Source organism: Gallinula chloropus (genome assembly GCF_964237585.1).
Source record: "Gallinula chloropus genome assembly, chromosome: 1".
Taxonomy (NCBI): Eukaryota; Metazoa; Chordata; class Aves; order Gruiformes; family Rallidae; genus Gallinula; species Gallinula chloropus.
Window position 1 is genome coordinate 18,844,736 of NC_140085.1, and position 24,112 is coordinate 18,868,847.

Here is a 24,112-nt window from a genome sequence, read left to right on the forward strand (position 1 = left end):
TCAAAGGGGCACTGGTGTGACGTAGTTGGCAGGGAAGAGACCCAGTTCCCCATGCAGCCGTCCTTTCCACCATGACGGGTTGGAGCTGTCCAGGACCTCTAAAATGTCTCCACTGCGGAAGCCCAGCTCGTCGTGCTCCACAGCATCGAAGTCGTACAAGGCACGGACCCATAGCGTTCGCTGCAAAGGAGATAGAGACAGGGACCAATGAGCCACCACTCTTAAAAATCATCCTTTTGCCTTCCCTCTTATGCCCCAGCACATGTGTTCACTAAGACAGGACAAGCAGTGCTGAAACTGAGACCGTCTTGCAATTAAACCAGGAAGAGGCCAAAGGGCCATGAAAAAGGAACCAATTTACTGAGACACCCAAAGGGTGGTGCTTGGGTTCTCTGCAGCCTCAGTATATTCATGGGTATTTGCACCATAAGGTGAGAAGTCAGACTGAGAGCAGAATAGTGTGCACATGGCTCTATCTCCTCCACCAGGTTTGAAGCCAGTTATGGGATCACAGAGAACTCCTGCCTGAGTCCTTGATGGGCTGTACGCTGTAAGTGAAAGGCTCTAGGGAGGTGGGTTGGTGTTAGTAGGGATACAGAAATGTGTCTGGTCAGTAGAGGACTGTGAGGGATACAGCAAGAGAGCCAGCACAGATGAGTCTAGTGAATGTTGTGAAGAATTATACTTGCTCTTTCAGGCACTTCTGGGGCATAGGGGAGAGTCTTAAATCTTCTGTGGGCTCTATCCAAGGTCAGCCCCCTGACATCTAAAGGATTTAGGAATGATTTGGGTGTATCAGTTTATTTTGGGTTTGTACTTTCATGAGCACTATGGTCAGATTTTTTTCTTATGAAAACTTAATTGTAAGAGACTTTGCAGTCAACCTCACATTTTGACTGGAAATCAGATTTTAAAGGACATAGAATGGGCTTCTTTTCTGGGAAATTGTTGGCACCCACACCATGGGGCATGGAAAATTTGGATGGTGTATTTTGCAGATATAGATGGAGAGATCTGTTTGAAGGTAGACTAATTTTGCAAAATCTTCCATTCAGGGCCCTGCTTAGACATGGCTTTTAATTATTTGGCTGGACATATAAACCTTCCTATGATTGGATTTGATGGCTTCTAGATCACTGATTGGGTGTGGCAGGAAAGGGTATGTTGTTATTCATTGCCATAGCCTCTGAGGGATAAAAGCTATTGTATTTTGAGCTGTATTATAATAAAGATTTTGGGCTTTTGCCCAAAATGTTCCTGTTTCCCAGTTTGTTCCAAATTTCCTAATACATTCTGTCTTTTCTCTCACACTTGAGAAAGTTCTGCTCTCCTTGGATCCAGATTCTGTGGTGGTTCTGGGATAAACTGCACATTTCCTCAGGGAAGCATGTGCCTTTGATCTCACTCCTAGGACCCGATGGAGAAATACTTTGAAGTTGGCACTGGAATCACAGGCTGAGGCAAAGAAAGTCACCATGCTCTATGAAGGTGTGGTGGATTGACCCTAGCTAGATGCTAGGTGCCCACCAAAGCCATCCCCATCAACTGTCAACTGGGCAGGGGAGAGAAAATATAATAAAAGGCTAATGGGTCAAGATAAGGGCAGGGAGAGATAATTCACCACTAGCTGTCACAGGCAAAATTAAAATCTAATTTATTATGAAGTACAACAGAGTAATGAGAAATAAAACCAAATCTTAAAACACCTCTCTGCACTCCTCATCTTTCCTCCCAATTTCTCTACCTCTTCCTCACACCCAGAGGCACAGGGGGACAAGGAATGGGGATTGCAGTCAGTTCATCACATAGCATCTCTGCTGCTTCTTCCTCCTCAGTAAGAGGACTCCTCACACTCCTGCCCTGCTCCCATGTGGGGTTCCTCTCACAGGAGACAGTCTTCCATGAACCAGCCTCCAGCCAGGTTCAACCCACCGCAGTCCTTGCCATGCAAACCCAAACCAGCAGGCATTCACATAGTGGGAATTTGCAGAGCAGATGGTTAGTTATGGTCAACTGCCAGGTATGGATCCAGGTAGGGAAGCAGCCTTAGATGTCTGCAGAGACCTATCTGGATCCTGCCCACAAACACTGTGTTAAGAGGCTTTGACAGCTAAGTGTGATAGGTAGATGCATCACATTTTTGTAACATAGTAGGTCTGAAATACATGCCAGGTTCAGACATGTAGGACTGAGTGATGACAGGTCTTCTCAGGATTGAAGCAAAAGGTAGTGGAAGAGACAGTGTGACTACAAGTGCACTGCAAGACAGAAGGAGCACTGTAGAATGGCACAGATCATGAGGCAACTCTCCATAATACTTAAAAATGAGTACTGTAATCTAGCTACTCTGATTTGGAAGGTGTGGCTGTGGTGGGAAGGATACTTGCTAGTCCCTTGCATCAGTGAACATGAAGCCCTTCTAGGACAGATCAATAGGTATTCAGCAATGTCTTCTGCTGAACAGGACCCATGTTTGATTCAAACTCATGGGTGAGTTTGGGCGGATTCACAGTGCCCCTAGATGCCTGTTATGTTGAGCTCATGTTAAATTCTCTACTTTAGTAAGTCTGCATGATAGCTCAGTGACAGGACAAGAGGCAATGGGCACAAACTTGAATATAGGAAGTTCCACCTAAACTTCAGGAGGAGCTTCTTTACTGTGAGGGTGGCAGAGCACTGAGATAGGCTGCACAGAGAGGTTGTAAAGTTTCCATTTCTGGACACATTCAAGACCCACCTGGATGCTGTCCAGTGTTGCCTGCTCTAGGTGATCCTGCTCTGGCAGGGGGGTTGGACTAGATGATCTCCAGAGGCCTGGTCCTGGAACTATGCTCCTCTAACACCATAGTGATACCCTCAGAGTGCCCCAAAAGCAGGTTCAAGTGGCTGGGATGGAGTCTTGAGATTTAGAAACGTTTTCTAATGTCTCAGTGGGCTTAATACACTATTTCTCATGCAATCTCTTTGCAGGTGACATTACCATTGTAATGGCTTGGTCCCTTGATACATCACCTACCGATGTCTGCTGGTGCAGTGGGTCTGTATGTCTCCGTTGCATAGCTGCTGCACTTCCTTGGCCATGATCCCTTAGTCCATGTAGTCCTTCTTTCCTGTCCAAACTCCCACCATATCTGTCCTAGAAAGACAATAGTAAGAATAAAGTCATGAATATGCTGAGATGAATAAATGAGGGGCTTTGAGAGGCATTGGCAGCCAGAGAGTCAGGGTTCAGTCTTCACAGAAATCATCTTAGATGTCTGCTTCCAATACAGTCCCTGTGCTGAAGTCCTGCAAGCCACATCCCTCACGGAAGATGTTACCTTGGAGTGTTCTATTTTTGATTTTTCCTTTTAGAAATTGAAAGTCAACAGTCTTCTGCTGTGTTCCACAACTGCTGGGAAGAGTGGGGTCAAGAAGGGGCTTTATTGACCTCTAGGTCTTTTGGAAAAAAAACCAACCTAAGGCTGTTCTAACAGGTGAAAAGCCATGCTTGGCAAGGGGACTTTTTCTATCTGGAGTTATCCTCAAGTCCTTTCCTCTCCTTGCTCTTGCTCTGTCCCATAAGCTGGTGGAATGGCAGCAATGCTGACAAAGCTGACTGTATCTGAGGACTCACAGTGTTACTTTTTCTTTGGGCTGCCCCATACTCTAAAGGTCAGGGAGAAATCCTGATAATCCAGTATCCCAGTTGACCAAAGAGGAAAGAGGCAAATATCAGGCTCAAAAGAAAAAGCCATGGCCACAGATCTGAAGCCATATCAACATAAATCAGTCCAGACAGATGGAGAGAGGAACTAGGCAACATCCAGGGAGCAAGTTCTCTTTTGTCTGCACAGCTGAGAGATGCTGAACGTCTCCATCTCTCTAGGCCTTTAGTGCATGCACTAAGGGTTTTTTTATGATAACGGTGTGACAGAATCTGTTATCATGTTAGCTCAGGTTGCAGCAGTGCTTCAGCAACACAGGGTCAACAGAGGGGAGGAAGAACAAGAGCTTGTGCTTGCTGTTGCTTGTAAATAGCTTTCATCCTTGCCCTCTTACTGCTTTCTTTCTCGCATCTTTTCCAAATGCTCCCTTGGTCTTGTGTCTTTGTCAGCCTAAAAGTTGCTGATGCTGCCTGAAACTGGAGCACAATTTGCACCTCACCTGTCCCTGCAAGAAAGTGAGCGAACACAAGCTGGCTTTGCAGCTGCAAGACTTACTCACGTGGACACTTCAGTCCTATGAGTGATTCTGCTCCGTATGGAATGTGACTCTTGCATAGACTGTGCTCCAAAGAGTGCAGGCCCTCAGCTTTGTCAAAAGCTGTATTATTCCACCAGCAGTCCCCTGACAGGCAACACTGCTTGTCTGATGAGAGAACAGCCATTTCATAATTGTCCCTGGCCTTGCTATATGGGAACTCTCATGCCTGAAGGGACAAAACTTTGGGGTTCTTTCCTTCAGCAGGAAAAGTCCTCTCCTGGAATGATGCTACACTGTCTGTAGCTAGAGACAAGGGCCAACTCCAGGAAAACTATTTCCCACCAAATTAATCAGGAAGAACTCTGAAGATAGCACCAGGTAGTGTTGTTGTCTTATCCATTCCTATGCAAGCAAAGGAGTAAAGAAACGTCATGTATCAGGGATGCAACACAACGAAAGAGTTCAGAGGGAGCCCAGAATAGGGCGGAGGAATGTTCTGAAAATAAAGCCAAAGTCTCCTAGGATTCCCATAGTCATTTCTCATCCCTGTGTTGTGTTTTGTGGTGCTGAATGTCAGTAGATAGTCAGGAAAAAGAAACATGTAATAGAATAGAGAGGATCATTAGAGGGCTGGAGCACCTCTCCAATGAAGACAGGCTAGGAGAGCTGGGCTTGTTCAGCCTGGAGAAGAGAAGGTTCTGGGGTGACCTTATTGAAACCTTCCAATACCTAAAGGGAACTGACAGGAAAGATGGAGAAGGGAGTTTAGTGATAGGGCAAGGGGTAATGGGTTTAAATTAAGAGAGAGTAGATTTAGATCAGACATTAGAAAAAAATTTTCACTGTGAGGGTGGTGAGGCCCCGGCACAGGCTGCACAGAGAAGCTGGGGCTGCCCCCTCCCTGGCAGTGTTCAAGGCCAGGTTGGATGGGGCTTTGGGCAACTTGGGCTAGTGGAGGGTGTCCCTTCCCATGGCAGGGGGCTGGAACTAGATGATCTTTAAAGTGCCTTCCAACCCAAACCAGTCTGTGATTCTATGATCTTTCAAGCCATACATGGAGGTGGGGGGGGGGGGGCGAGGAGGATGGGGGGTGCATGCAAGATTTGGGAGTGCGTTTCTGTACTCTCACTGGATGATACTTTATGTTCTTTCCTAGGCAAAGCAAGAACATGACACCAGGACACATTCCCTGTTTTCCAGTTTTGGGATGGAACACCAAAAAATCCCTGAGTATTCCCAGGTTCCCAGTGAAAGGGTGACTGTACACTGACTTCTGTTTTTTGCTGGCTTGTCAGTCAGTGATATATATCATCCTACTAAATAAAAGCCCACATATTATCACAAATCAAAACAGCTCCCCAGGCCACCACCATCATCACTTCTACTCCCATGTGATGACCTAACTGACTCTGCCTCCTAAAACAGGTTTGGGGTGGCAGAAGTGACAGTTCACTCACTATGAAGCAATTAAGGCCAATGTGTAACCAGCAGAACCAGGGAGGTGATCATCCCCCTGTACTCAGCTCTGGTGCGGTCACACCTCAAATACCATGTTCAAAGTTTTGAGCCCCTCACTACAAGACATCAAAGCCCTGGAGCGTGTCCAGAGAAGGACAACGAGGCTGGTGAAGGATCTGGAACACAAGCCTCATGAGGAGCAGCTGAGGGAACTGGGACTGTTTAGCTTGGAGAAGAGAAGGCTCAGGGTTGAAGAGAGCCCTACTGCTCTCTTCAACTGCCTGAAAGAGCTGGGGGCCAGTCTCTTCTTGCAGATAACTAGCAATAGGACAAGAGGGGATGGCTGCAAGTTGTTCCAGGTTCAGGTTAGAAATGAAGAGAAATTTCTTCTCAGAAAGAGTGGCTGAGCATTGGAACGGGTTGCCCAGGGAGGCCGTGAAATCACCATCTCTTGGGGATGTTTAAGGAGAGGTTGAATGGGGTACTCAGGGACATGGTTTAGTTAGTAATATAGGTGGTGGGGGATGGTTGGACTAGGTGACCTTGGAGGTCTTTTCCAACCTTAATGATTCTGTGATTCTGTGATTCACGTGCCTGGACTTGACTTCTTAGCCCCCCCATTCTTGGTCATACCTTTTGCTGCTGCATTATGGGGGTAGGATGCTCTACATATCTTTTGGTTATAAAAGAATGATCTTCTCCAACTGCTCCACCCAGGTGTAATCCTTCCCGGCCCATCCGTTCCAGGCTACCACCACGTCTCTCCTGGTGGAAGAAAGATCACAAAAGTGAGCTCAGGTTTTGCTTCCCACCACATCCTTGACTGAAGCTTAGCAATCATTGCACAATGATCACTACCACTAGCCTTTACCTTGGAGCTCTTCCAAAGGAAATCTCCTGCCCCTCTGAACAGAAAGATAAATCAGGGATCCTGTATTTTATATCTTTCCCATAGCCATTAGCTATCTGAAGAGTGGATAGTAATGGATGGTGCTGGGTTGAAAGTGTGGCCACTGATGTGAGGACCAGAACAGGAGCCAGGCTCTTTTTGGAAACACTGTCCTTAGACTTAATTTGTTTCTGCACTGAAATCTGTATATTACTATCATTCTACCATATGGCTGAATCATATCTAGAAATTTGAACTGTGAACAGAAACCCCACTGTGATGAGTGCTAAACATACCCTGCTGAGCCCATCACCATAACAAATGTACAAAGCATTTGCCAAAGCAAACTTGACTCCTGTTCTTTCATTTGCCTGTCTGCATCTTGGAGCAACTGCTGTTCTCTTTCCCTTCCTGCTCACAGTCATCCCAAACAGGTTGTTTTACTGATATACATGCATGCAGTCTTCCTTTCTCCTTCCCCAGACAATTCTTCACTGTGATCTCTATCTTATAGGTCCCATAGTCTCTATTTTATATCTTACTAATGCATGCTTAAAGCTCTGTGTATGTGATCTAGAAGGAGAGAGCAACACAAGCCCCTTCTTCAGACTGCAAAATAAATCATGTCTTCTGGATCCAGCAAGAATGACCCCCATGCAGCCTAGAAAACTTTATTGCTGCTGTGAGCAAGTCACATACTTTCTGCTTTGCCTCTACCTGCACATCCTGGAAATTCAAAACCAGAATCCGTTTCCCAGTAAAGTAGAAGTTTGGTTACTGCAGCGACAAGGCGTGTTCTCTCCCAGTACTGTGTGTGCAACACACAGCAGTCTCTATTATGCCATTTGCTTGTTCCCCTGGCACAAAACCAGGCATTCATTGGACTGGGATTTCTCTGCCGTCTCAAACATCTACTACATCTTCCCTGAACGCACAGCTTGTTCCCGTAACTGCTTTGTTCTTCTCAGCAGTACTTTTCAGACACAACCAGCCACTGCTCCAAGTTCTGCACCCTGTTCCTTCACACTCCTTACTATGTTCGCTCAGTAACAGAAGATGGATGATTCTTCTGAGCGAATTTTCAACTGTAATAACAGCTGCACATTGGGTACATTCAAGGACACTAGTAAATGAGACCCAAATTCTTCACAGACACAACCTACCAGTCAGCTGTGTACCTGCTCAGTTATGTAACTGTACATGCCACTGAATCCGCTAAAAATCTGTTGCAGGGCCCACCAGTGTAGTGATGTGACTGGGTTCCCAATGATAGACCCCACCTCCCACTGAATTCCTTCCACAGAAAAGATTTCTTACCAAGAAAATCCCAAGGACAGTTTATGTTTACCTTCTCTTCTCGGCTGTTGTCCCTCAAGAAGATCTGCTTTTGCCTGGAGATGGAAGTTGTCTTGTAGTAGTCTACCAACTTGTTTAGTGAGTAGAATTTCTCTGTCCACAAGTAATAGTTACCCTTGGAATCCCTCATCACTTTGAAGTGTTGGACGTCATCTTCATGCCTGGATCCAATTTGAAAAGTAAGAGATCATCAACCAGATCACACTTCTACCTTTTATGAGAAAGTATATTCCAGAAGGGTAGCAAAGCTTCTTGTTTGGCCCAATCTAGGCTTCTGGAAAGTAAAGCAATGGCAGTCTTTCTGTGTACTGGACCTAGATGCGTATTTCAAAAGACTCATCAACTTACAAACACAGAGCACTGCAGAGCTGTCCAGCCACACAGCGCTATCAGAACAAAGCACAGTGACCGAAAGCCTCTCCTTTAGGAATAAAGGCCAGAGGAGCTTTCAGGGCCACAAATAACTAATAACTTTATTCTGTACTTTGCACAAGAGACAGAGGTGCAGTTGCAGTCTTTGTTCCTGTTAATGTCCAGTCTGCACTGACTGTGAGAGAGGTATTAGACCTTTTCACACGACAGGGATCACCTCTACATGCATAATCACATGAAGGCATACACTGAATTTTATAATTGTATAATATCTAGTGTAATATAATTAAGATTGGTTATTTTCCTCCTCCTTCCCCTGCTTCCCCCTCCCCTCAAGAAAAGGAATTAATAGCTGCTGCTACAAACCAAATTAACAGAGTCAATGCTTCCCTCCTGCTACATGTTTCTTCTCTGACTTGGACAATTCCTCTTTGCACCAGATGTGATTTGGTTTTGGTACCTACTCCTTGTTATGTGCATCTCCAGGAACTCAAAACACCTGTCTCAGAGGCTACATCTGCACAAATAACAGTTTGTTTGTGGGGACCAGGTGGGGACCGAGTGTTATCCTGGGGTGCTGCAGTCACACAAGCTGTTAGAAGTGTTAGTGTGACCTTGATCTAAAACAAAAAGCCCTCTGCTACATAGTGCTGGGCTGTGGTTAGGGGGACAGAGTGAACCAGGAATTGGTTGCAGTGAGCTATTCTGTGGCGTGAAGAGGGTTTGGCCTTGTGGACCTGAGCTCTGCCACATTTTTTGACCTTGGGCCCAGAGAAAGAGTCTGTCTTTACTTAGTTTATTGACGCAGATGGAGCCAAAATGTTTTTCTGTGTTCTTTTTTGAGCTCCCTGAATCAGAAAGTACACCCTGCTTGGAAAGGACATTGTTAACCACTACTCTAATTTAAAACTGATTATCAATTGTTTGACTGAAAATTGGGAAAGCAACCACCATTTAAGAGTTCAGCTTTAAAGCAAACGCTCTGAGAAGGGATGGGCTACAGTAAGTTGCTGAAATGCAGCTGGGCTGCAAGCAGCGAAAAGCCATTCCTGTCCAATGGCTGTTTAGTGACCTGTGGGAAATAAGTTAACAATGTAATAATCATCTCTTAATGGGTAGTAGTGGAATTCTTGGATTCAGTAACCAGAGCTGTCAGGGAAATAAAACAAATGGAAAGCATATGTTTTGCACTGTGGGAGATGTCCCATGTATCACTCTGCTTTGCTGCAGCTCTTTCAGAGAGGCAGGTCACCAAGGGATGCAGCTTTGGAATGGGGCATTCACTGTGTCACTTGAAAAGAAACAGAAGCATTTGGGATTCGGATGCCTAATTTGTTCTCATCCACAACACAGCAGCAGTGCCAATGACTGGCAGCATGCATACTTCCCAAGAGGCTACGTCACATTAGGAATCCTGTCAAGAGGAGGCTAGGGACACCATTAAACAGGAAAAGAAGTAGGAAAATTCTGTGAGAAGTAGATACCTGACAGAGATGGAGAAGTCACCGTGAGAGTTCTGACTGGCTCGGACGATGAAGGAGCCAACTCCTTTGCTCATGAGGATGTTCTCTGCTTCGTGACGGGATATCCTCTCATCAAACCAACTGTCAAGTGAGAAAAATCATGGAGACATCAATAAGGAAGGTGAATTAAGGTAAGGAACAAAAAAAAATTAGGGTAGGGAGAATGTGAATAAGCAGGATGGAGAAAAGACAAAACACAAGGATCTGAGGAGCCCACATGACTACTCCCAGTGGCCATGTACATGCTGGGTTTTGATGGGTGCAAACCATTTTCTTTGATCAGTAAAAGCACATAGATGCAAAGAGAACAACATAAGATTTGGCCTGCTAGGAAACAACACTCAGCTGAAACTGTAATTACAGGCACAGTACAGTAAAGGTGTTGGTCCAAGAAATTTTAAATTATAAATGAGAAAGTATACATATATACACGCACATAATTCTTAGACACATATATCAAATTGCTTTTGATAAACTTATTGAAAATTACTGGACTGTGATGGATATGTTGCAGGGGACACATATACATTTTTACCAGAAGCAAGCCGTGAAAGTTTTAGTACTAACAAATTGGTTCCTGCAAGAGTTATAATATTGCAAAATTGCAGAAACACAGAATACATAAGCACACTTATGTAAATTTAGCCAGGCATAACAAACAATAGTGTAAGGCGCTGGACTAATAATGAGAAAGTCACCATAAATAGTAAAACAATACAGCGTCAGTACGGTTTTTCAGTAGAGAAAAAAATAAAATCATGATGTACACCCATATAAGACCACTCCACAGCAAATTAGATATTCAGTCTGCAGTATTCTCCTTTTACATAATGCTTCATTGCATGTATTGCATTAAAATTAAGGACTGATAGTTTCATAAGCTCTGACATTTCCACTTTTGAGTCTTTCTATCATCACAGTTTACCTACGTATCATTAGCAAAGGGAAATCAGACTTTAATCAGCATTGATAACCTGTCTCAGTGATTACTTGACGTGACAAAGATGGGGGGAAACAGCCATCAAAAATAGGAGACAGCTTTCTTCCTTACATCTGGTTCTAGCATCTGGCCTGCACTGCTTCAAAGTGCAGACCTGCTACTCTCAGAAAAGCGTCAAAGTGGAAATATTTCTTCACAGCTCTTGCACAAAGAATCATGAGAAAAATGTATGTCAAAAAAGAAGCTGTTAGTGTCCCTGCGTGATGCCACAGCCCTGTGAAAGAACAAACAGGAACAACTGAAGGAGAGATCTCATCCCCCTGAGGCCCAAAGGTACAAGCCCGTATTTGCAGAGAAAACTAATAACGTCCTTCAGTTGAGCCGAGCAGGCTGGCTGATGTCCAAAAAGGCCAGTAAGTGCCACCTCCAGCAGGAATAACGACACTTATCTGTACCCACAAAATCTGTGTACACTCCCAGTTTGCCAGCTCAGAGCACCAGTGTATTACATCTAGGAGTACCGGGCTTGGTGTGTGCTTTGCCTGTTCTCTCCTAAAGCCTTGCAGCACATTTTCAAAAGAGAAGAATTAGAGGGGCTTCAGGGAGCATTTCTGCCAACTGAAAGGAAGAGGCAGTAAAAATGCCATGCATTGTCATATTTATGGCACAGGGCCGGAGAGCACATTTAGCATAGATTTAAACACCTATCAGTCCTTTCTGAAAGTGCAGTGCCATCTACTCAGCAGGAAGAGAGGAATGAAGGTATGCTTGTCCTTTGGCAGATCTATGTTTGGGTGTGCAGTCATGAAACATTAAAAAGGGGGAGTGTGTGTGTCTGCGCGCGTGTGGGAGCAGGGTGGCATGTCTGGTCTATCGTCTCTGTCAATCCATGAGTAACACCAGCTGTCACACTTCATGTAGCATTGCACTGACCTCTAGTGTATCGAGAGGAAGGAACACACACTCGGGGGGAGGAGGGAATGCGGGTGGCAGGGTAGGGAAAAAGGGGTTCATGTAGTTAAGAGTCGGGGCGGCAGGATTACACTTTTATAATTCATTATCAGAGAGATCTCTTGCTCTTCCTTTTGTGCTCAGCCTCTCTCTGTTGCCAAGACCTCACACCACGACTGTTCTCCTTCTGTCCGAGGTCTAAATGCAGTTCTTGCCACATCCCAGAGACATCCCTCTGAGCAACAGCCACAAAGAAGTCATTTGGGAATGATAGGATTGAGAACCATTCAGCTTTGAAAGAACAGAGAGAGGATGCTGCCAGGTAGAAATAAGGGGCTCTGGCAGAAATGTGTACAGGATTAGGGCAGTCATTGCTGGCCTTACATCGTACTATGGTATACCCCTGTTATACCCCGTGTTTCCTCTGTCATGTCCTACTTTGTGCATGTAGGCACCCATGCTCTTGACAGCACTCTGTGGAAATGTGCAATTGTGGTGCACACAGTTTTGGTGACACTTACGGGGGAGTGTGAAAATCAATGAAGTTCTTTGGAACGTAGCCCTCTTGACTTCTGAGCTCAGCCTTGTACCACTCTTCCTGGGAGCTCAAAACCTGCAATGGAGAGATGGATGTAATAAACATGTCTTCTGAGGAAGGCAAAATTCACAAGATTCTGACAGAAACCTAGAATTTCTGATAAGAATAGAAGAGAACTCCACATATGCTCTACTTCCCACCCACCATGCAGCAAGGTTAGTGACTGATGACCACTTCAGAGCAAACAAAGTAATAAAGGCAGCCAAGCAGAATTAGAGGCGTTGCTTGTTAACTTTATCCCTTCATCTGAATGCATGTCCAGTTGGCTGGAGATGCTGTCTGCATGCCTCTGATGTCTGTGAAATGGAGAAATTCAGCTCTGAAGGACTTAATAGGGATTTAAAGAGTTCTCTGTGCTGCTTTTAATAGTTGGTACTAGAGCATCTGTTTCATAAGAGAGGAAAAAATATCTGTGAGAACTCCCCTGACATGTATGGGTATGGAGCGATATATCTGTGTGTGCGTGTCATGTATGTACAGATGTTACCATGTCCTCTTACATGTCATTTTGCAAGAGATTATTTAGTGGGTAAGTCTTCAACTACCCTGAGCTTCACCAAGGTACATAAAAGGAGGAAGAAAAAAGTATTTTAAAGCTGCTATTACACTGAAGAGATGCAGGGTAGAAGGAAGCCCCACCACGCACACTGGAGCAGCTTCAAGTGTGCTCACATTAATATTGACTGTACTGGTCCTTAGAGACTGCACTGCTGACCAGGAACTGCCCAAATTTACTGCTCCCTGCCTGATGGGTCCAGATATAGCCCTAACCTAAAGAAGTGGGGACTGGGATACAATCACGTTGTGATTTTACTGCAGGTGTTGCGGTCTTTGGTGTTTTGTTTGACATTCCAGCTCCTGAGATTGAATTCCCCTTTATGAAGTGGAAGATGTTTCTGTTCTCTTGTTTTGGAGAGGAGCCTCAAAGCATAAGCCATGGTGGTTTTAAAAGGAGAAAGCAAGTGGAAAAGACTTAATTTAAAGTCTATTGTTAACAATAATAATACTTGTTCTGGAAGCCAATCTCATGTTTTTGGGAGCCTTACACGCATTCTAACGCTTGGTGTTGGCAACAGGACGTTACGGTCTCTGAGGCCAATTCTCCATTGCCTTGCCTGCCACATAGACCTTTTTAATGCATTTGGATAAATAAAGGTTGGGGAATAGAAAGCTGTGGAGTTCCCTGCTTGTACAGTCAGTGCTTCCCTCATCCCTGGGTGCCAGATTAAGGCTCTTTTGTGCTGCTGTGGCCAACTGAAGGGGATGATAGCTACTCCTTGCTCATCCTCAGGCCCTGCCCTGTTAGCAGCAAGGTTTCCAGAAAGACCCACCTGCTGGTTCTGGGTGCAGGGCTGGCAGGTTTCTCTCAGTGTGTCATCCTCTCAGAGAAGGATGTGGGGGGTGAGTGAGAGGGTGGATTTCCTCCTGTCACTGCTGTTTGAGGGCCTCATGTTTCCTGTTTTCTAATCTCTACATCAATACTGTTCATCTTATCTCCTTTATAAATCAGAAAAGACAGCCAGCAGGTTGTGCAGGCAGCAGGAGGGGGCTCAGGATGGGGTATGAATGTATTTGTGTGTATGCCAGGAGGAGAGTTGTTACTCAGGCTAATTTACTGCTACTATTTCTTGAGTGGCTAAGGTGTTACTTTGTTTACCTCAAGGATGTTAAAGCAAGAGGTAGACTGACTTTTCTGGTAGTGAATTCTCTGTGACAACTAATAATGATATTGATGTGGAGTATTATTCGATGCTTTTCACCAGTAGCTTCCAACGTACTTTGAAAGGAAGCTCTAGCTTATCTTGATTTTACAGGAAGGATACTGTGCAACAGAAGGAAAAGTGATCTGGCCAGCACCACTGTCCCAGCCAGGGGCTTGATAAACCCATCGTGTCCTGAGGAAGAAAGTATGAGGTAAAGATCACAAGACAGTAGGGTCATGGGGACTACTCAAGCCAGGGAAGAATTAGGAATAAGTATTTTTGTCTGCACTGAAGGGAAACAGTGATTTCTCCCAAATTCTTCTTATAACTGTCTGGAAAAACTCAGTGTTTGGCCTTAATGAGTTCTGAACGTCATCAGCTTTGTCTAAGCTGCCATGATTAATAGCGCAGTAACACAAACAATGGAAGAGGCAAGGCTGAGACCCAATATCTGGCTGTTAACTGGGACAGGGTGGTAGTGAAGGCTGCCTGGCAGAACAAAGGTGTAGATCCTATTTTGTACAACCTCCCTTTGGATGATGGAGGAGTTAAGACCTTACAGCTATACTGAAGGTTGAGAAGTGGATAAATAATTAGGGTGGAGCCGCCTGTGTTTTCATCTGTGGGAGAACAAGAACTGTTCTACCATAGCACATGCAAATCCACTTGAGATTCTCACGTGGTCTAAATTGAATATGACCAACTCTTGCAATTCCCCCACTGCTAAATTTCTGCAAGGGTGTACATAACTTATTAGTCCAGAACCTCTTAAACTCTTTCATTTTGTGTGCAACTGACTGTCTCATGGACTTTTCGTCTTATATTTGCAATCGCCTAAAACCCCTACGGCAACTAACAGTAATTACTTACTGTGAAAAGTTATATCTAAGTTCTATAATGCAGGATAACTATCTTTTGGATGATTTAAGAGCTGGAAGTAAAGACAACAGCAATCTCTCTGGACTACACTCATCCTGCTTGCCTTTAAACATAGTAATCCTAAATGTAGTCACCCTAGACTACCTATATAGTCAATGAAAACAGACAGGACCCTCAAAATCTGTCTACCGAAGAATTGGATCTCTGTCAGAGAAAACATACTTCTCCTTCCCTGGTGACTACTGGAGGATTGTAGGGCAACTAAATTAATAGTTTAGGGACATAAAATTAAGTGGAGTGGATACAGACTTACCCAACCTAGGAACTGTTGGTTGACCTATAGCAAGCCCTATGGGAGATGAGTATCCTGTATTTGTATCCCAGTTTATAGATATCTGAGTTCATCTCTTTTGTCAAAGCAAATGGGAACATAGAATGATCTGGCAATACTCTCAGAAAGGCTGTTTATTCAAGTCTGGGGTGCACTTACCTTCAACATATCCCCAGCCTTGAAGCTCAACTCATCTTCTCCAGAAGCATTGAAATCAAACTTGGCGATGGCTTCCATATCGTGTCGTGATGGCAGAGCAAAGCTGGAATAAGTACATACTTGTGAACATCTATGAGCTGCTGGGACTGCTGAGTCTACCCTCTAGAAATCTATAAGGCAATGCTGTGGTTTGTACATGAATGAGCATGTACCAACCACTGGTAGACATTACTTACTTGACATCAAAAGACAGCACGTACCAGAGATGGCACGACCAAGAGGGTACAATTATCTCAAGTCAGTAGTTTAAACAACCCATTGTGTATGCTCATTCCAACCAATCTCTTCTCTGCAGCAATCTCATGGAGAAGCTTCCACATATGACCCAAATCAGCTGGCTGCAGGGGAACACATTCTGTATAGACCAAGCACTGGTCTGTCACAGTTTCCAATAAAGCAAGTGACTCTGTCATGCAATAAAAGAATGCATTTGCCCTCTGCACTGACTTACTCCTTCTCTCAAGAGAGAGACAAATTGTGGACAAAATGAACAGCCTGCAATAAATACAGTTTTTTCTTGGCCAGAGGCCACAATACTGAAGGTTGAAAGAGACTTTTCTCTGTGATGGCTTAGCATGAGCGACCAGGACTTTCAGCTAGGAAAAACTGTTTGCAGAAAGGCTGCATTCCCTACTTTGGAGGAGGCACACTGTGAAGCTGTAGCACTGACAAGTTAAAGGCATGCATTTACCCTGTCTCTCAGCATTGGTAACCCAAAAGCCTGAAATGTACCAGACAGCCTGCAAGCCAAAGCCTGCTTTTCATCAGCAGAGCAGATGTGGCAGGGGAAGTAGTGACACGAGCGTCACTTCTTCACCACTTCCTGCTCATGTAACTCTGATGTACCCCAGTAAGACCACTTCTATAGTCAAGAGAGTTATTCATTTCCCATGGCTGGCTCATGGACCCTGCAGCCCAGCAGTGAGGCTGCCAGTGCCAAGACTAGAAGTAGCTAGGCAGTGCCATGTTAAGGAAGTGCTTTGCTGGTAGATGCTTTTGCAGCACAGCTTGTGAAGACCATCAGACAGCTGCAGTATAAGAGTAACTTTTATGGTTACTAAGCTAGGTTTGTCTAGGAACAATGACCCTGAAGCCAAAGGCTCCATTATTGAACTTCATGTCTCATAGAAACACACAGATGTTATATCTTGAGAAGAGCCAACTTGCCTGATCAAAACATTCTTAACCAGAAAGCCCTGTACAGACTACCATAAGTAGGGGGGTTATTTCTTGCCTCCTGTTATTGCTGAAACAACATCCCCAAAATACAGATAGCTGATACTGACCAAGCTCCAAAATTATGCTACTTTAAAATCAGCAGGATACTGTAGCACTCATCTGCAATACCTGCTGTAAGCTTCCTCCTTCGACACACAACTCAGGGATTTAACTACTTGTGTACCAAGGATTCAGGGCCCAGCTCTGATACCGTGCAGCTAGACTCAAACTGCTGAGGTAAAGCTGGGAGAAAGACTGTAGGGCAAAAATTATGGACAGAGGTATGGCTGTTGAGACAGCACCAGCAGTAGCTCAGGGATTCAGGGAAAAACACCAACGCAAAAAGATAGAAAATCTCAGACAAAACCCAAAAGCACAGGAAGTTTAGCTGGGATGAGTCTAGCTGAGGACTAGTCATGAATCGCTGGGATCACCAAGTTGTCAGTGCTGTCAGTCTTGGCCCAGCTAGTGGCAGGTGACAGTGATGGAGGCCAGCCTTTCTTCCTGATTGAGGCCTGCCTCACCAGTAATGACTCTTTGGGAACCTTTACACACTTGAGAAGTATGCCAATGGTTAGCCTAATATTGCATTAAATTCTAGCTATCTTCTGTATGTGTTATCTGTACAAAGCAGTTATTTATTGGCTAAGTTGTATATTTCATGCTTGCAGGGTCCCTTTGCACTTGACTAAAGATGCCCAAATAAAGTAATCTACAAGAGAGTCTGTAACATCACTGGAGATTAGTTCTGTGCTTTGTTACAACTAATTTCTAACTATAAAAAGATCTCACATGCTTCCTTATTTGATTCTGTTAGTACCATCCTTTTTGCTGCTTATGGGTGAATTTTTATTCATGTGACTGACGTGAGCTATGTGGCACCAAGACAGATTTTTACCAGTCCAAAGGCAGTGCTGCTTGTTCAGCTTGAACCTGTCCTATAGCTGTTGTAGCATTGGGGGTCTCCCATGTAGGTTGGCATACATAGCTCAGTTGTGATCTGGTTTATACACCTGCTGTTCTAGCCTGCTGCCTTAGGGTTTTGTCAATACACATCAATACTGAACTATAACACCTCTTGCTTTACTAATGTACTTTATTCTCAGTCTTCAGCTTTCCAACTATTCCAAACATTGTCAACCCTTTCTTCTGTCAACTTACTCATGAGTTGTAATTCTTCCTTTGGGCACCTTTTGCAGAGTTGCAGATACAGCTTGGGTTTACCCTCTGATCACCCCTCTCTTATTCCAGGCATTGGTGTAATTCTGCAGATGCAACTCAGGCCTGATCTGTTCCCTCTTCTCTATTCTTGCACTGACAGCTTTGGAGCTTCAGTCTATAATCTCTCATGGCCAGTGTGATCCCCTTCTGTGCTAAAAGGGTGTACGGGTATTAAATCAGAAAACAATTAACCATTGAGGGAACTACTTAAGCAATGATAGTATTTCATGGAAGAGAACCAAAGAAAAAGACTGAAGGAGAATTACTTTAATAAGGGATGTTTTTCAGTGTTTTAACCTGCAGCGGTGGGCTGCTGCGGAGAGATCAGAACCAACAGTACAGATGAATCCTGGAACTCCTAAATGCAGAGCATTAATCCATCTTAAAAAAACCCCACACTTAAAAACAATAAACTGTTTAAATACAAATCCTGTCTTTGATTTTTTTCCCTTAGTCACAGAAGAGGCAGTGGGGGTTCTCTCTGCAGGGGGCAAGAGTGGAGAGAGCCCTTCATTTTTCCATATCCCAGACATTATTGGAGATAATCCCATATCCCAGATAATTGGAGATTATTCCATATCCCAGACAGCTATTGGAGATGTGACCCCCTCAAAAGGAGAAGGGTTTGTGAAACAGTTAAAATCTCCTCTCTCACCTCCTTTTCAATTTCATCAATCCCAACCTCGGGGAGAGACCAGGAGACAGATACCTCTTCAAACAATCTAACACATGGATTAAATGTGCTTTTCATTGCCAGCGGCTGGATTTAGAAGCGAGTCAAATACCATACACAGTGTTGGCTCTGTTGATAAATCAGCAATGCAGTAATGCTGTGGCCTTAAGCTCTTCCCCCACCAACTACTAAAGCAACACTAGCCAGTAATCCTGCCTTTGAACTCCAGCCTACCACTTTTCATCACCTGAACTTCAAACCAGTTCTGTCTTTCTGATCCTGTTCCTCCCTCCATCTGTAACTCGAGAATCCTCACTCTGCGTGGGTCAGTGCTGGGCCCTCATGAAAACTCCCCTGCCAGGGGCCTATTCTTTCTCTCTCTGCATGTGTGTGACTTCGAGCACCACCCCACGACACACAGAGACAGGAATGTTTTTGTTATTGTCATAACTTAACATTTCTTAAGCACCTTTTATCCCAAAAGGACAAGCACTATGCTTTGCAGGCAAAGAGACAGATTCCGCTTTCAACTGCCTGGTGCGGTGCCTTTGAGCTTTCGAGTAACTAAGGACAATTTTAGACTACACATAATGTTTTGTGTGAAAATCACCTTTGTACAGAGTTTAGCATGATGTCTCTGGAATGTTCAAAGGAGAATTTTTCAGTTCTGAGAGAACTGACCAGAATCATACATTTTGTGCTGGCTCTCTGCATGGAGCTGAATTGTCTCTGTGGTTCCCTGTTGTAATAAGGTAGATCCAAAGGGCATGAGGCTACTGCAATTCTGTGGGACTGGTGCAGCAGAAGATTGATAAAAGAAGTGAAAAGCGGTGTGGCTTTGAGAGCTGTATGTAGGTATTTTAGTTTGGCAAAATGCCATTCCCTGAGCAAGAATATCTCTGTTGATGAAAAGAGCCAAGGCCTAAATTCATGTCAGCAAGCAACGTAGTCTGACAGAAGCATCCCAAAGAGGTTAACACCATTACCCTACCCAAAGTTGGGTCAAAATTCAATAATAACAATGCCAGGGAAGGTCACCACCTATGAAGAGTTTACCACTTAGGGACTACCCAGGCTTAGCTTTGCTCAATCTCACATATTAACATCACAGGAGGGCATAGTTGCAACAATGTGCGTGCTTAGAGGAGCCATAAGAGCCCAAGTTTTTATTTTTATGCCTGCAGCCTGCACATCTCCAGCCTGCAGCTCCATCCAGTGAGGTTTTGCACTGGGTTATACAGTGCAAGCCACTGTGTCTTTGTACAGCTCTGCAGGAACAACCTATTGGACTGATGAGCAACCAGGGACAGAATTCAACCCTGAACATCTGTACAGAAACTCCAGATGACATTTCAGCAGAAACAATGGAGAAGGGACCCATTATCTTGAAGAGCTGTGATAGATAAAAGCTTTGTTTTCACCAGCTAAGCCACATACAAGTGGCATGGGAATATTTCGTTCCAAAAACACAAACCTCTTGCTACGGAGTTAATGGAGCAGCTCCACTGACTGTCAGTGATAAGAGAGTAAAATTTATAAAGGAGAACAAGTCATTAAAACACTCAGCACTGTCGCATTTAAGTATTGGCTATCCTACCATCCAGAGCAATGCATAATACTTGGGCTGAGCCTCTGTTCTCAAAATAAGCCTCTTAGGAACTAGATTGACAGAACAAACAAACTTTCAGGACTCTATAACCAACAGCAGTTGGTAAGAAATGCCCCAGACTAGGATGGTACTTAATCTTCCTGGGGAATCTGAGTCTTCTGTGCTGCTTCCAGTCACAGTGGAGTAGAGCTGTAGAGTACCATGGGAAGCCTGTGCAACAGCAGCCCCAAAGAGGAGCACAATACCGCACAATATTATGAGAGTATGAAATCATAAATCTTTGCTGTGCTGGAAGGTATGGTGTAGAGGACTAGGATAGGGGAAAGGACCTCCTTCTGTTTGCCCACTCTCTCCCTCAGTTTCCAGATGGTCAGATCTGACTGAAGCACAGGGATTTGTCCTGCGGAAGCACTGCCCTGTGGTGGAAGCTAATGAACAAGATGGCCCTGGAATCCCATGCTCTTCCCCAACCACATAGTACATTACCTTTCTTTCCAAACCCCCTCTTTCCTCCTTGGTACATTTCCCACACAGCTCCCCCAACCCAAGTCTCAGAGCCACGCTCGCCTCATACCTTTTAGCAGCTCTTCTCTCCGCTGGCACTTTGCTAGAAAGCAGGAGGCGTGTTACCATCTAAAAGAAGGAAGAGAAGGAGATCTCAGCCTGTATCAGGCTCCTCCCTGTATCGACAGTGTGCCACATCAGTGGATGTCCACATGTGTGGATGAGGACAGTCAAGAGAGGGCATAGTGTGTAGAGGCACAGAATACTGTATGTCACAGAACAGAGTGGGGCATGGACAATTATCAGTCCCTAATATTGGAAATGTTTGGCACACTGCATGCTTAAAATGGTGGTGTCCGTTCAAAAGGACCTGTCCTTTGCTGCTCTCTCAGCCCAGTCTGGTTTTACAGCTGAATAAATGAGGCAACTGTCCCTCAAAAAGTGCAAGTTCTACTCAAATAAGGAAAACAGAATAGAGCGCAGATCTTGTAAGTTAAATGAGAAGCCATAATAGGTCCGTTGAAAAGCGTATCTTGAGGAACAAGTAGTTGAAGACATAAAAACATGTAATAAAATTATTTTCAAAGACAACAGAAGCAGGAAGCCTGCCAGAGTGTCTCTAGGGCTGACAGATGATTGAGATGTAAAAAGAGTGCTCAAAGAAGATAAGGATGTAGCACAAAAGCTAAATGAATTTTCCGCATCCATGCATCTTCCATAGGGATGTGAGGAGGTCCCCACACCGAGGTTTTCTTTGCAAAGAGCCAGGGGAACTGTCTCAAGCTGAGGAATTAGAAGAAAAGGTTGTAGGACAAATCACTAAATGAACAAGAGTAAATCTAAGAACTCGATATTTTAGAAAACTTGAATAAAGTCTAACTGGAACATGAAATAATAAAGGCTGAGCAGTTAAACTGTGGCACACAACGTGAGACCTGACCTGATCTCGCTAGAAGGAGAAAAAGCACCAAATGTAATGCCAATGTATGAAAACTGTTTTGAGGGAATACAAGGGGCAGGAAGTCTAACTTCTGTATGCCTGGAATTTGTAAAAACAATAACGAAGAAAAGAATTAGCGGGCATAAGAGAGAAATTACATTGCTCCTCGTATAACTTTTGTAGAAGGAAGTCATACTGCACAAATCTGATTGAGTTCTTTGAAGGAGCTCATGGGATATGGGTGATCACTCAATATAAAACTTGCATTTCTAAATCCTTTTTGGCATTCTCTCACTGAAGACTTTTAAAAAGCCTCCTAAGCTCTCAAAGAATAAGAGGGAAGGTCCTATAGAGGATTAACAACTGGTTAAAAGTTAGGAAACAACTTGAATGAGCTGTTCAACAAATTCCTAAATTAGTGACAAAGATTACGGATGAGAAAACAAAATCACAGTAATACAAACTAAATCTGATCACAAAAGCTTGCAGATGGTTTTCAAAATACTGTTGAAATGCAAGATGAATCTCAGTGCTGATGACTAAAGTAACGGACATTGGAATAAACAACTGTAACTATATTAACACAGCAATGAACTTAAAATTAGCGGTTACCACACAGGAAAGATACCTTCACGTTTTTGTGGACAGTTCTATCAGAGAGTCAGCTCAGTAGAAGTTGAAATGTCAGGAAAGTGATAGAGAACAAAACAGAAAGCAACATCATGTCACTGCAAAAATCCCTGGGGCGCCTGTTTGAATATTTGTAACTTGAATATGGCAGCTAGTTCACATCTCTCCATCTCAAAAATAGTGACAGTAGCATTAGAAATGGTAGAGAGAAAGTAATTAAGGATGACCAAATGATTGGAAGGTTTCTGAACAAGGAAGGACCAAATTAAACAGACTAGGATCCTTCAGCCTGGAAAAAACAGTTGACAGAGGGATAAATACAAAAACGATGTAGAAAATGATGAGGATGATGAAAGAGGCAAACAGGAAATTTTTATTCATAATTTCTCATAACATGATAATTCTCAAGAGCATAAGGATCTGGGAGGCCCTAGTGAAAGAAGCTTTGCCCTGTTCTTACCCTTATTACCCAACCTGCTATTGCTGGGCACAGCATCATGGGCAGCGTCAACCTGTAACCTGACCTGATTCATCCTTTCTTATGGGTCATTGTACTTCACAAAAAGCACTACAGCATACTAGTCTAAGACAGTCGGTCCAGCAGCGGCAGTCCCACCTTCTCCCCTGTGTCTGCCCCTCCCTGCCGCCCCAAAATGCCTGAGGTAAATGGTAAATTATGAAGCACTCAAAACAGTGAAGGGTAGAAACAATGAGAAGGTTTTTTGCAGAGGATAAACCCCAATATATTTTGCCCAAAAAATATAGAGATGCAGAAAGGAGGTGGCCAGAAGAAGAGTACAGCAGTTAACTCTTGCTTTGTTTTGAAAAGTTTTACATGTAGCTATCACTGTACACATCAGGAATATAAACCTCTGTACAGGCAGGTGGGACACCAAGCCTCACAGTCTTCTTGGGTAACGCTCTGTGAATGGCTTGACAGACTACATTATGTTACACATTAAAATGACCTATTTTTTCTGTTTCTACCATGATATGATCTAATGGCCCCCCCAGCACAAGTACTGCTGTGAGCTGTCACTCATCTTTGCTGCCTCACAATGTCACAAAACATTGTCTGGATTTCTGTTAGATATCCAGAAGTATTCCATGATAAAATTAATTCTATTTAATGTGAAGCCATAAAAGATGTGGCTTTCTATGTCATAAACAAAACACTCAATCGAGGCATGCCCCGAACAACGAGAGGAGATAGGAAATAGAATAAAATAGTAAATCTCTCTCTTTTCTTTCTTTTCTATTTCTATATACTCCTCTGCTGTCACAGTTATGGTAGCATGTTAACGTCTTGCCCATGTGGAATACACACATCACAGCTATGTTGAAAAATTTGGAGAAAATTCCACCATAATTAATGGGAACAAACCTTGTGGGAAGGCTGTTAGGCTCCATGCTTCCATGATTTAGCCACTCTCTATTAGACAACTGGATAAAGCCCTACCCAGGCAGACAGGTTATTCCACAACTACCTGCTGCAACCTTCTTATGTCATCATCTCCTACCAGTGCAATCCAGATGGGACAGCAGAACTATGGCTATGATACAATTGGTGAAGACCTGGATTTAAAAAGTTTGATGCAGATAAAGCTTGCACCTGCTTTTACACTTAGGTAAATGATCCAAAATAAATGTATCTGCAAACAGGCCTAAGACTACACTCTCGCAGAAATTTTAGTAATTTCTTGCTGTGATGGAACTTTCAAAAGAGAAAAACTTTTTCCAAGACATTTTATCTATTTTAATTTCTATTTGGGAAGAATGGGACCAGCCAGAAAGAAAACCAAACACGAAAAGGAAAAAGGGAGCAGAGGAAAGAAAAGGGGAAAAAGTTATGGTAAATTAAATAAAATAAAATAAAATAAAATAAAATAAAATAAAATAAAATAAAACAAAAT

General features: G+C 43.7%; 1 protein-coding gene across 1 annotated transcript; it reads right to left on the reverse strand.

Annotated features, from left to right (window-relative positions):
- On the reverse strand, nucleotides 1-15,422 carry GRAP2 (GRB2 related adaptor protein 2; the record flags this gene model as incomplete). The annotated part of the gene is made up of 7 exons (XM_084263775.1): nucleotides 1-180; nucleotides 3,017-3,136; nucleotides 6,277-6,408; nucleotides 7,881-8,049; nucleotides 9,745-9,864; nucleotides 12,196-12,287; nucleotides 15,345-15,422. The coding sequence occupies 7 exons, from the start codon at nucleotides 15,420-15,422 to the stop codon at nucleotides 1-3; spliced, it is 891 nt and encodes a 296-aa protein (XP_084119901.1).
- Nucleotides 15,423-24,112: the final 8,690 nt, after the last annotated feature.